Raw genomic sequence first — 13267 nt, 5'->3', positions numbered from 1 at the left:
TTCAAATCACAAACATTGAGCAGCAGAAGGCTTGCTGTAACTTCTTCATGTCATGAATGGGCGGTGTCACACACAGACGCCCCGAGAAGGAGGAAGGGCCAATGCAGGTAGGGAGAGGCTAGTACTACACACTCACGCTACAGCACAGCAGCAGAACCCCCGCATAATATCATGCACGCCTCGTTTAGGTCAAGTTTTTAACTCGCATCACCAGACTTCAGGTCAATAACTGCCGACACCTTCGTGCATACCATGGTGCATACATAGTAGTTTGCAGTTGCACATACTCCAGCCGATTCGTTTGCGAGGGTAACTGTTGGCGTTGGGGGAAAATTAGGCTACAATTACAACTTGGATGCTGTTGACTTGACAAGTTGTTGGTCTTCCACCTGATATTTTGAAGATATTCAAATTCAAGAAAACTGAATGGCAAGTGGAGGATATAAATAATGGGTCTAGGGTTTTATGAACTTTGCAGCCAGGGCGACTTGTCAAGCTACAGTAACCTGCTAGGTTTCCTAATCCAGTGGGGGTCCCCAAAGTATTTTGGGGGGTCCCCAGATGATTAATGTGCAACATTATTTTCTCACTCACCAGTAAACAAACCAATATAGCCTACAGTATAGCCTACTTCTGTATACTGTGTTGTAAGGTATCTCTAAAGTTATAGGGTTAGGGTTACTTTTAAGACCTTTTTAATACCAAATTCAAATTGTCAAATGTTAAAGAGTTCTACAAGCTCACAGTGCCTTGCAGTCAGTTTGTAGTTATAGGCTATTTTCGCAATATTCATCAGTGGGAACCGAGTCAAACTAAATGATATGCCTTCAATTCCACTTGTGCTTGTCAGGGTGAGGGGTCCTGCAGTTCAAATATGATTATTTTGGGGGGTCAGGGGCAGGGCCTGAAAGGTTTGTGAACCTTTGTTCAAGAGGGGATCAAGAGTTATATCCCACAAATTGATACATACAGTAGGCATATAGGTCACACAGACTGCCATTTAGTTATAACAGTGCTAGAGATTAAAACAAATACTCATTCTTATTACGGTCTCTCGTTTTGCTAACTTATAGCCAGGTAAATTAAACATTTTCAATCTGGCATCCAACCTATACTATTTAAAATGTAAAAAACGAAAAAAGAAAGAAAAACATTAAAACAGAAAAAGTACACAATGTTTAAGTGATTAAACTGTTAATTGTTTAGCTGGAGAGAGACCCCCCTGAAGTCCGCCCCCAAGCCAAGGCCCCTGGGGGTCCCTGGACCCCTCCTGCTTGAGAAGCACTTGCCTGCCATAATAGGCAACTGAAAAAATCAAGACATCCACAAGGTTGGATAAAAATAAGTTCATTTATTTACATAAAACGTTTACAAAATACATATTTTCAGTGAAATGCAGCGATACGCGTTATGGTGATGGGTATATAAGACATGAAACAGTTGCAGGCCTGTGTCATTTTGATAAGGTATGACTAATAGGTCTCACTGTGAATGTTAAATAGGCACATTTAAAGTTAGTGCTTCAATCCTTCTCTGTTTCCCCATCATTTGTTGAGATGTTTCACCTTCATTATGTTCACCTCTGCAGGTGTTTGTTTATCATCGGGGAAGCCTTTGAGAAGACAACTTATCAAACAGCGAAGGAGAGGACAACAGATAAAAGTAAGTGTAAAACAATGGGTGAGATTTGATTGGGGTTAGAAATTAGTTTTAATAAGGTATGATCTGTTTAAACCTGAGATGATGGGCGTTACTCATTGTAAAAGAGTTAGTTCTTAGTTCCTCTTTAAGGCAGGTCGTGTTTTCACCGTTGACTTAGCGTATATACAGTATAGCCTATCACTCAAGGCATTGATCATTCAATGGGTGGGCCTGAACTGCTGTCAATAAGAAATGCACTCTTTAATGTACATGACTATTTGGAAAATATCTACCGAAAGAGTTGAATCCAGTGCCCAAACTTAATGTAGCGCCAACAACCAAGTCATCAATACAGACATCCATGGGCATTATTTCTATAAATACTGTATATTTCCTGAGATGTATAAGTACCCACGTAACATTTCTATCTAAACTTTTGATTAATAACCACCACGGTCATTGTTTAGCTCAACCGGCTCTATGGGCCTTTTTCACAGCGGCCATTTAGACATTAAAATAGTATGGTAAACACATTTATTAATGTTAGAAATTAAGGTTGCATTCATTCAGGTCAAACAGAGTGTTCTGCTATTGTGTATGTAGACTCACTTGAAAGGCTCTGCTGAACTAAATGGAATTATGGAATAATATGGAAACGTTATAGCAAAATTGGTAACACCTGTGTCTACCCTACTATTTAGGCCTAATGTTAATATGGCCGTTGAAAATAAAAAGGTCTGTTGTGTATAAAATAATACAGTCACAGTCTGGTGACAATGGCGTTTGTTTAAGTGCATGTCGTTTGTCCGTTTTTCTTGTTCCCTTCATTGTTCGTTCTTGTTCCCTCCACGTCATAGACAACAACAACCACATCGTGTCCCACTTCCTCCCATCTAGAACAGCTTTAGAAAGTCAGTAACGTTCTCGGATGTCAGTCCATCCTTTTATTTACGTGGCCGTGATGCTGTGATGACAGGCGGCCATTAGGGTCCCGGTGAAATTCAAAAGAAACCTCCGCACTCTCCTCTTCAAGGCTCGAACTCGCTGTCGCTGCTGACGGAGATTTCGGGGGTGGAGGCCCCTTCTGTCCGGTGTGGCTCGGTGCCTGTGCTGCAGTCGCTGGCCTCGGGGCTGCCCGGGTGGTGGTGAGGGTAGGCGGGCAGGAGGTGGTGGCGGTTCTGGGAGCTGTCGGGGGAGCTCTGGGAGACCAGGAGGGAAGGGTCCTGTCTGCCAGGGTGAAGGGAAAGAGAGAAGAGTCATGTTTAATAAACATTAATCACATAACCCATTAACGCCTTAGGCCGATTCTATACAAAATGCCTTCTAAAGCCAGTAGTTCTCACACCTTCAGGATTTTTCAAAGAAATGGTCAAAAATAGCGGATGTACAAGCTCGCAACGCGGCACGCTGATAGATGGATAGACAGACAGACAGACAGACAGACAGAAAGACATATTATATAGAGATGTTATTTTACTGTGTGTGTGTTTAGGATTTTAATCTGTCAACTCACGAGTGACGAGCAAGACACACCCATCATGATTATGTTTGATCAATAAAACAGGAGAGCACACACAAAAGGAGGAGCACACACCTAAGTTGGTGAGGTGTTGACCACGCAGATAATGATTGAAAAGAAATGCTAAATATTTATTTAAAACAACCAACGTTTCGACTGCAAGTAATTACCCCCTCCTAGTTTTTCCTGATCCTGGTGTGTTTTTTACTGCTGTGGTGTTTTCCTCTGTGCTATCTTGTGTGTATATTTATATATTTATCAGGGTGCCCTAAAATGTTGTTCCATTTATTTGTTGTCGTTGTTTTTTAATATTTAAAAAAGTGTACAAGTCACTTGGACACACTAGAGCAGTTTACTCAATTGCCAGTGACAAGTAATTATCCACCCCACCCATGTTTGATGGGGAGATTGAGGACACCTCCTTGAGATGACTCCACCTTTTGTTCCCAGTCCCTTTAAAAGTGATGTTGTTTCTTGCATTCTGTTAAACCCTGAGGAAGACTGACAACAGTCGAAACGTTGGTTGTTTTAAATAAATATTTTGCATCGTGGCTGAAGAGCTGTGCGGCCTCTTTTCTTTTCAATCATTGATCAATAAAACAGGACAGATACTGTATGAGTGTGGTGGTGACATCTGAAAGTTGTGAGTCTTTGTCAGTTGAGAACCTGAGACGAATAACAGTCTTAAGTCCATATTTGATTTTTTTTAACACTTATGTTGCAATGATTTTTTCTCTTCAATGTCTCGCGTTGCCATGGTTACCATAGACTTCCATGTAATTGTGCAATTGTGTAAAAAGTGCACGCCCATGCCTAGATGATGCACCACGTGTGTAGATGCTGTTCACAGCTTTCAAACAAAAAAATCCGCTTGGAAATCCGTTCAGGCATTCATGATTTATCAGCCATTATGTTTTCTTCAGATGTAAACAAACATGGCTGCCATGTTTGAAAGAATGAGTTGGTATGGGGGTTAAACATGCAATTTCGCGATCGCGATCATGCCTAATACATTTCTGGAGGTCCAAAAAAAAAATTTGAAAAAGGAAAATTTGAAAAAAAAATTTTTTTTTTTTTCAAAAACGGCCCAAACTCGGGGAAACTCTGGGTTGGCACAGCGGTAGTAGGCCTACCAATACAAACTCGGGAAACTCGGGGTTGGCACCATATGTGTTAATATAGATATTTTTTTGATTTACCAGACTGTAAACCACAAACTAGTCATTTTTAATCTGTTAAATTGTTAATGCACTCCCCCCCTCATTTTGTTATCTGCTCCCTTTGTCTGCTGAATATTGCTTGTACGGACTTATACTGTTGTTCCACAAACTGTTGGAGATATACTGTTTTTCCACTTTCCATAAGTATTATGTCTTATAATTCCTAATATATATATTAAGTAAAAAAATGTAATTCAACAAAATGAGGGGGGAGTACATTAAGAATTTAACAGATTAAAAAAAGATCTACTGTATATCCAATATTTTTAAATACGGACTTATGCCTCATTCCCACTACAGATATATAGTTGAACGTTTAGCTTGGTAATTCAATGTAATCTCAATGGAAACCAGCTTTAAAGCTTTCAAAGCTTTGCTTGGAGCGTCTCCTGTATCTTTAAAGCTGGTTTCCATTGAGATTACATTGAATTACCAAGCTAAACGTTCAACTATATATCTGTAGTGTGAATGAGGCATTATTCGTCTCAGGTACTCAATTGTCACTGTTGGCTTCAGTGGTGCAGTGGTGATTCAATGTTTGGGGGGTCGCGAACGTTGCTCAACACCTACTATACAGGTCTATTGATATGCAAATAGGCTCGTTTCTTTGTTAAAACAGTTGTCGAGGTGTGAACTTGGGGGGGTGCGAGACCCTGGCTCAAAAAAAGATATGGGTCGTCGGGGGCGCGCGACCCAAGACCACGGCAACACTGGTTGGCTTGGTTCGGCGAGCGTTTGAAAGAAGGCCACCCTAATGCATGCAGGGCCAAATACATATACATTTCGGCGTCCTTGACTTGAAAGTTGGAGAACCACTGCCCTATAATGTGCTGTAGTCATCACATTTTGAGAGAACATACCTGTTCTTTGCCGATGCAGCCCGGTCTCTTTGTCGCCGGTTCTTGAACCAGTTGCCGACCTGTGTGGGTGTGAGGCCTGTGGCCTGGGCCAGGTGCCTCTTTCTGGACGGGTTGGGATAGGGGTCTTGCAGGTACCACTCCCTCAGCAGGCTGCGAGTCCTCTCCTATACGACAAACACAGAGAACGGTGGAGGTTTAGATTCCAGGGCTTAAGTTACACTCAGTGGTCAAATTTGTTTTGATACCCTTTTTTTCTTCCAGATACCGATTTCAATACCCATAATTTGCGTATCGGTCGATACCAAGTACTGATCCGATAATGGTGTATAATTGTAAAAGTGATCTATCTCAAAGTGGGGTCCAGAAACACTCAGGTTTCCTTGAGGGCGTTCCAAATGGACCCTCTGAGAGTTCACAAGTGGAACAAGTGGCAGGCACATTTGTACCCTCCTTATCCATGAAATGTAAAAGTTTGAGAACCACTGATCTAGCAATATAAAAAAATATAATTGTTAAAGTGCTGCTACAAGTTGCTGACAGACAGTACAGTAAGAGTATAAAACAGTAGAGCAACATCAACTAAAGTATTACTATAAATATTACTGCCAATTAAATATTGTGGCATCGGATTGACAGACTGTCATATGTTGTGTTGTGACACGTAGCAAGTCCACATGAGCTTGTAGAGCTGCTATTTTCACTATTTGACTTACAATAAAATACTGTATCATAGGGTTTAAGTGTTTAAATGCTTATCAAGTACAGTGAATATTTATAAAACCCACAGACAGGCATTACTTTTATGTTTGGGGGGGAGGGACACATAAAAGGTTGAAGATATGAAGATACAAGGTTTCTGCCCGACAGTAATGATGACAGTGATACCGTAGTTCAATGACAAACAGAACCTCAGAAGTCAGTGGGTGCGTTTATATGCACAGATGTATTCCACTTATATTCGGAATGACTGCTCATTCAGAATAGAAATGCTCATATAAACGTTTAGGAATGGCCATTCCGGTCTGACCCGAATGAATTTTCATTCTGGTCTGAAGAGGTGGTTTATGCCGTTTCAATCGGGATACATTTGTCATATAAACGCTCCATTCGGAATGAACTGCTGTCTGAACTGCCCCCCCCCCCCCTTCTCCGACCTGAAGTAGGCCTACTTTGCGCATGCCCAAAGTTCTATTCCGAATGAATCCTTTGGTCATGTAAACGACAGTGGAATGAGGGATACTTGTATTCAGGTCCCATGTAAACGTTTGGGTATGAAGCTCTATTCGGAATAAGTTCATTCTGAATGCCATTATGAATGTGCATATAAACGCACCCAGTGTGTCTGGAAGCAGATCTCAAGCCGCCATGCGTCTGTGTTGACTCGCTATTATGAAAACCATCTTATCAAACAAACACTGCTCAGAATAATCTCGCCGATGATCTCTCGCCATGCTGGGCGTAATCTCATTAAAGTGGATTTATAAATAGTGTGTTGATTGTAATCTACAGGAGGAGCGGTGTACGTAACATTGTATATCCAGTAAATTGGATGATGCTAAGGGGCTTAAATGGTTGCTGCTGGCGAGGCCGTCCCTACTGACGTTTAAAGAGGGAAGGGAATCCCTTCTCCTTAAACCTTAAGGAGAAGGGTTGCTTGTTTCTGCGAAAAAAGCGACCTAGAACAAGAGCACTTTAAACCTATATACATCGGTTGTTTTCCAAACTAAATCTTGGAACAATAAAGTGGAATATTTATGGAACATTTTACACAAATCGTAGGCCTATATTGGCACAAAATATTTTCAGAAAAGGTGCCACGAACAAATGCATATTCATTTGGGGGTCGGTGACATGAAACTGCTTCAGAACCACTGATTTAAACAATATTAGGAAACAGGCCAACATAAGCAACTACACTTTAGCCCAAGGAAACCAAGCGGCTTCACAGAAAAACAAGCCTGAAGTTACTTTGTGGACATGGCAACACTGGAGGGGATCTGCTTGTCATTGACAATGCTGCATTCTGCCACATGAGGGAGATGATGTGTTAATCAGCTTTTTTTTTTGCATTCTATGGTTTTTAGCCAATTTCAACATTTGATTGATCGATTGAATACTTTACTAACACGTTAGTTAACAGCACATGTAGTACAGTCAAAAGTTGTGCTAAAAGGATAACGCCCCCAAAAAAGGAGAGCTTGTTTCTATTGCTTCCAACTGGCATCCCTATTTTGGGCATGAAGTGTTCACAAATATTCAAATATAAAAACCTCAATTAAAAGCTCAAATAACTCAAACGTATTGTATATAGGGCTATTTTTGGAAAGTAAATGAAACAGGACTTAAATTAACTGACTGGATTTTACTTTGTACACAGCCACACAGAGATTATTTTATTATATGATTAAAAAAATCGCAATGAACTGAAAACTAACTACTATTTGCCTTGCCGCTCACCCCAAAAACTTGCCACATTTTACAGACTTAAACTTCGAACCTAAAACTTTGCCAACAGTTTGCCCTCAGAGCAGTGGTGTAAAGTAACTAAGTACAATTTTGAGGTATTCTTTTTTACTTTACTGAGTATTTCAAATCTTCAGTACTTTTATTCGACTCCACTACATCTCTGAGGCAAATATGATAATTTTACTCCACTACAATTATTTGAAAACTTTAGTTAGTTACTTTGTAGATTGATTATTATTACAAAACATACATTACCGACTGCTGCCCTATATACATACTACAAGCTCACAATGCGTTGCAATGCAGCGCATTGTGAGCTTGTAGATCTGGTATTTTCATAAGGACTTTCGTACATTTGAAATGTTTTGAAATGGGACATTCTGCACAATTTAAATTTTGGTACATTCAGTATATTTTGATGCCAATGCTTTGACTACTTTTGCTCTGTGCAAAAGTGGCTAACTGTAGCATTGTAGAATGTATCATTCCAACCACTTTATACGTTGGCTTTTTATGAAAATATTTGAAAAACATTGAATGATTTATTTTCTATTCTACATAAATCCTCTCTTCTGGGGGTCCCTGCTGGCACAAAACCTTTTCCGATGGGGGTCTGCGGCCAAATATATATATCAATTTGGGTGGTCCTCAGCGGGAAAAAGTTAGAGAACTAACTGCTGTATATTACTAGATCATTCAGTCAGCAGTCGTGCATCATGTGATCCACTGACCACCTCCACGGTCCACCTGAGATCTGTTGCCCCTGGGATGAAGGCTTCTTAGCGCTATGCAACAGATGGCTGGCCTGCCTGCAGACCACCTGCAGTAACATCTTTCAGAGCTCTTAACTGGCTACATTGCCTCAAATAAAGCTCATATCGTCACTGTCAGGCAGAAACCTCGTATCTCCAAGTTTCAAATGTGTATGTTTTTTGGTAAATTAAAGCCCTACTTCATCATACAAAAGTGTCGCACAAAAGTAGTGAAAATAGCAGATCTACAAGCACAACTGTGTGCTTGTAGATCGGCTATTTTCACTATTTTAAATTGTTTGAAAAATTATAACAAAAAAGAAAGGTTTTGGACCCGACAACGACGATATACGATACTGACAGTGGTGGAATAAATACTTTTTTTTTTTTTTTACTGAAAGTAGCAATACCACAATATTTTTCATTTTTAATCTAGCATGTAGTTTGGACACCGATAACACTTGCATGGCAACCAACATCTTTGACTTCATTAGCCAAGAGTCTCTGCAAGCATGTCTGGCGAGGACATGCTGTGATTGGCCAGTCTTCGCTTTGATTGGCAGTTCTGCGTTGGTGCCTTGGCAAATGCCAGGATGAAACTCCCCTCCCCTATACATAGTGTAGTAATATAGTCAAGCCCCTAGCAGGGAATCCCCTGAGTCTATACATTTATGGAAGGATGATTGTTATTGCTTAAACATGTGACTTTATCCAGAAAGGATCTGCTATTTTGTATGCTTGTGTGTGACGCTGAAGTATGATCAAGTACGGCGTTCATTTAACAAAAGGTAACAAAAAGTTAGAATGTGGAGATAAGAGGTTTCTGCCCGACAGCGACGATATGCTTGTTGCATTTTAGATGTTGCCATATGAATGGCGCACAGACTTCAAAATAAACTAGGAAATCTATTATGACTATTGTGCCATGTGGCCTATGCTTCCTGCACATAGTCTTATACATGCTTTTGGCACGTTGCCCCATAAGTAATTGATCTGACCTTCTCCCAGACAGGTCCATGATCACTTTACAAAATCTCCTCTCCTGACATGCAGCAGATCTCTGACCTTGCAACAGGACACCAGCAGGTCTAATGTGCTTTAACCTGAAGCTCAGCAGGCTGACTGCAAGATGGATAACCCGGGGTTCATCGTGGCATTATCATCTTAAGAGCTCAGAGAATGGATAGGCTGCTTGATACCAGAGATGGAGGAAGTTTGTATACTCACATTTCGCATTGATACCCTATTGTAGAAATAGTCTGTTATGAGCAAATAAACTTTTCAAAGAAAAAGTACAATAGTGGAGTATAAAGTATTGAAAATTGGATATATATATTTGATACACCAACGCCACAGAGTCGTCCTGGTTTTAGGCTAATGTTAGACATATGAACCCTGAAATCTGAACTTTTCCTTTCCATGTGAAACTTGTATCGATTTAATGAGAAATGGCTGAGGTTTTGAGCAGTTGGAACTTGGACACTGCATGAAGATTTAAGAAATATATAGGCTAGCCAACTACATCATACCAGTCTAGGTTCTCAAAGAGGGATCCATCCAGCAACATTCACGGTTCCTTGAAAGGGTTCCAAATAGACCCTTACAGCACTGTAACCATTTGTTATGGGGTTATTATTGGGGGTCCTAGAAATTAAAACATTTGATAATCATCCCTCACTGTACTACTAGGCTACTGTTGCTTATTCCTCGATAACAACCATAATTTGAACTTGAAAAGAAGAGGGCAGCGGTATATTTACTTAAGTAATGTACTTAAGTACAATGTTGAGGTATTTGTACTTTACTTGTGTATTTCCAATTCAGGCAAATCATACATTACGGCCATTTGAAAATAGTCGGTCAACGACTTGTGAGCTTGTAGATCTGCTATTTTAAAAAGATTTTTATACATTTGAAAACTTTAAATGTGCATTCATTCTGCATAATGAGTGCTTTTACTTTTGGTACTTTATGTACATTTTGATACCATTACTTTTGCACTTTCACTCAAGTAAATTCTGAATTCTGGACTTGTATTAAACAGCTAGAGTATAGGCTATTTCCACATTGCAGTATCGATACTTTTACTCACGTAAAACATGTGAGTAGCCTACTTTTCCCACCACTGCATATTTTGAACTTGAAAAGAAAAGGGTGGGGGCGCCGGGCGGACGGACGGCATAACTGGACTCACCTTGAAGCAGTGCGTCTTCTGCTCCCCGTCCCAGATGGTGCGGGGCAGGGGGAACTTCTTGCGGATGCGGTACTTCTCCACGGGCCCCAGGGGTCTCCCCCGGAGCCTCTCCGCCTCGCGGTAGTGCGCGTCCAGCCACAGGTCTTGGAGCTTGGCGTGCGACTCGCGCGTAAAGCGGTGCGTCTGGAGGATCTGGTAGAGGCCCTCGAAGTTGCCGCCGTGGAAGGCGACCAGGGCGCGGGCGCGCATCACGGACTCCTGCCGGTTGAGTGCCTCCCCGGCGGAGCCGCCCGGCACGGCGGCGGGCAGCGACCACAGGAAGCGGCCCAGGCGCTCCATGTCGCCCGTCTCCTCCAGGTTCTCGCACACGCGGGCCACCTGCTCCGGCGTGAACATCGGCAGCACTGGGAACATGTTTGTGTGTTGTCGGCTGTCAGTTTGCCTACAGTCCCGCGTTGTTGCTCGGTTCAAAGAGAGGTTGTCTAGTTAAGGAAATTATATTTTGCTTTTGGTTTTAAGACGCATCGCATTGGGTCCACTACCCAACCGCGCGTAAAGCTCTCTGTGCGCACGGCAGCCGCGCACAATACGGCGCGCCTTCTGGACTTTATGAAACCGAGATGGGTTCTTCTACACACTTAAGCAATAATCACATGTAATCGGCATGCCTTCCTTGTGTAAATTTGCTTCTATCCCTTTGCCAGTAGCCTGTAGGCCTATTCGGGCTATAATAACCGGGAAGCAAAGGTGTGGCCGAGGTAACAGGACCAGGTCCTAGGAGTTGTGTCTGGTAGTAAAGAAAGAAAGCCAGGAGTCAATCTGTATTTATAGCTAGATACAATTAGCATCGCTGGAGTTGTTTTGAGAAGGATTATATGACTGGGCCCATTAGCCTCTTAGTGGGGGGTAGTGTGTACAGAGGTGACTGTTGATCAGCTTGTTTGGCTTAGCTTAGTTAAGTTAGCCCCGAGGATACGTTGACTGAGTGACAGGATGATTGTGGTGAGCAAACAGGCGAGGATCGTTTATTTAATTGGTCCGATGCCGATCTGATGGAAATCTGGAGGTATTATCCCTGGATGGATGTGTAGTGAGACATTGTAGAAAGGATTGTCTCCAACTGGAGATGTAGCCTGTTTCTCCTCCTGTTGTCCAATAGGCTATGCTATGTGAAACGTTGCCACCTTTGGATGGTTACAGCCTGATAAGTGATAACCATGATAGATTTATGCAAAATAATAATCAGTGGTGGTAAAATTAAATTAAATAAAAATGTTTTTCTTAAATAAAAGTAACTGTGGAAATGTAATATTTTGAAAACAGCAGATCTACAAACTCACAAAGCATCACCATGCGACCCGTTTTGAGCTTGTATAGGCTATTTTCAAATAGCCAAAGTATATGAATGGCCAAAGTGGTTAATGTAAGTTTTGTAATAATAGCCTATAAGTAAAATGTAGGTCTACATTTGCCTCGTTCTGAGATAGTGGAGTAGAAGTAAAAGTGTTTAAAATTGGAAATACTCCTTGTAAGTACAATACTATTATTAGATTAATTTAATTGACACTCAATCTGCTCTCAAAAGTGTTAAAAGCAGATTTTGGATTTGGAGTGTTTATTATTTCGAATAGCCTAATGTAACAACAACAATCAGCACCCAGTCACACACTGCCATGCAGCTTATGAGTGCAGCCCTCTCACAGCCTCATGTTTTAATGAGTGGTGTCTCTCCTGGTCACTGTCTCTGCCCTCTAGGCCATGAAAACCTGGATCACATGATCATGCTTCTCCCATATGACCGAGAGGACACGTCCAGACGCAGAGCGGCTAAACCGCCACGATCCCCGACAAACTAATACCCGGTAATTAAAGTAGACACGGCTATCCTCCTGCTCCATGACCTCTCACATGCAGCACCAATAGGTATAGGCTAAATGCAGTGGGTCTCAGTGGGGGGGATCCCCAGCTAAATGTGTGCTAATATAGCATCAAGATCAGTTTAGCTTTAATCTTACATCGACTATTAGTCGACTACTAGCAATATTACACGAGAGGGCGTGGGTTATTGGCACGCCTGCGTTAATTGCTGCATGCAGGAACGAGCCGAAAGTGAGTTCCATAAGCAGCGCTGAAGTGCCTATAATCATGATAACACACACTCTAAAGTGTAATATCATACAACAGTTACCCTTAAAAAAATAAACACGTAAACTTCATTTCATTGTAATTAAGATAGCCTATTCTATGAAACGTGTCATTTCTAATATCACATTTAGCTACTATGTCCGTGAACTTCACATGAAAACTGCCCTTCAGCCCTTTCGCGACCAGCCCCAGCTGATTTCTATGTTTGATGAGACCCGTGTGATAATGCTCATTATTCGCACGGGTAGAAAGCTATTTCAACCAATCAGATTGCTTCGTCAGAACTACCTGTTGTATAGTTGAAAATAGCTATAAATTGCCCAAATATGAACATTTCTCTAAATTATTTTCTCCACATAATTATGAAGACAAAAATTCCTTTTGCACACCTACAGAGGGACAGGTGCATCGGCATAATGAACTTGTCTTGAATAATAGTAGAATAGGAGAGTCCTGCACACTGTCTGCAT

At 41.4% G+C, this 13267-nt stretch overlaps 1 protein-coding gene across 1 annotated transcript; it reads right to left on the bottom strand.

Moving 5' to 3' along the window:
* Positions 1 to 2669: 2669 nt before the first annotated feature.
* On the bottom strand, positions 2670 to 11066 carry six7 (SIX homeobox 7; the record flags this gene model as incomplete). The annotated part of the gene is made up of 3 exons (XM_080741865.1): positions 2670 to 2868; positions 5241 to 5404; positions 10653 to 11066. 3 exons carry the CDS (start codon positions 11064 to 11066, stop codon positions 2670 to 2672), a joined length of 777 nt encoding a protein of 258 aa, XP_080597991.1.
* Between the last annotated feature and the right edge of the window lie 2201 nt (positions 11067 to 13267).

Source organism: Nannobrachium achirus (genome assembly GCF_963921795.1).
Source record: "Nannobrachium achirus genome assembly, chromosome: 14".
NCBI lineage: Eukaryota > Metazoa > Chordata > Actinopteri > Myctophiformes > Myctophidae > Nannobrachium > Nannobrachium achirus.
The sequence above is the reverse complement of the archived record's forward strand: the minus strand, read 5'-3'. Positions and strand labels throughout refer to the sequence as shown.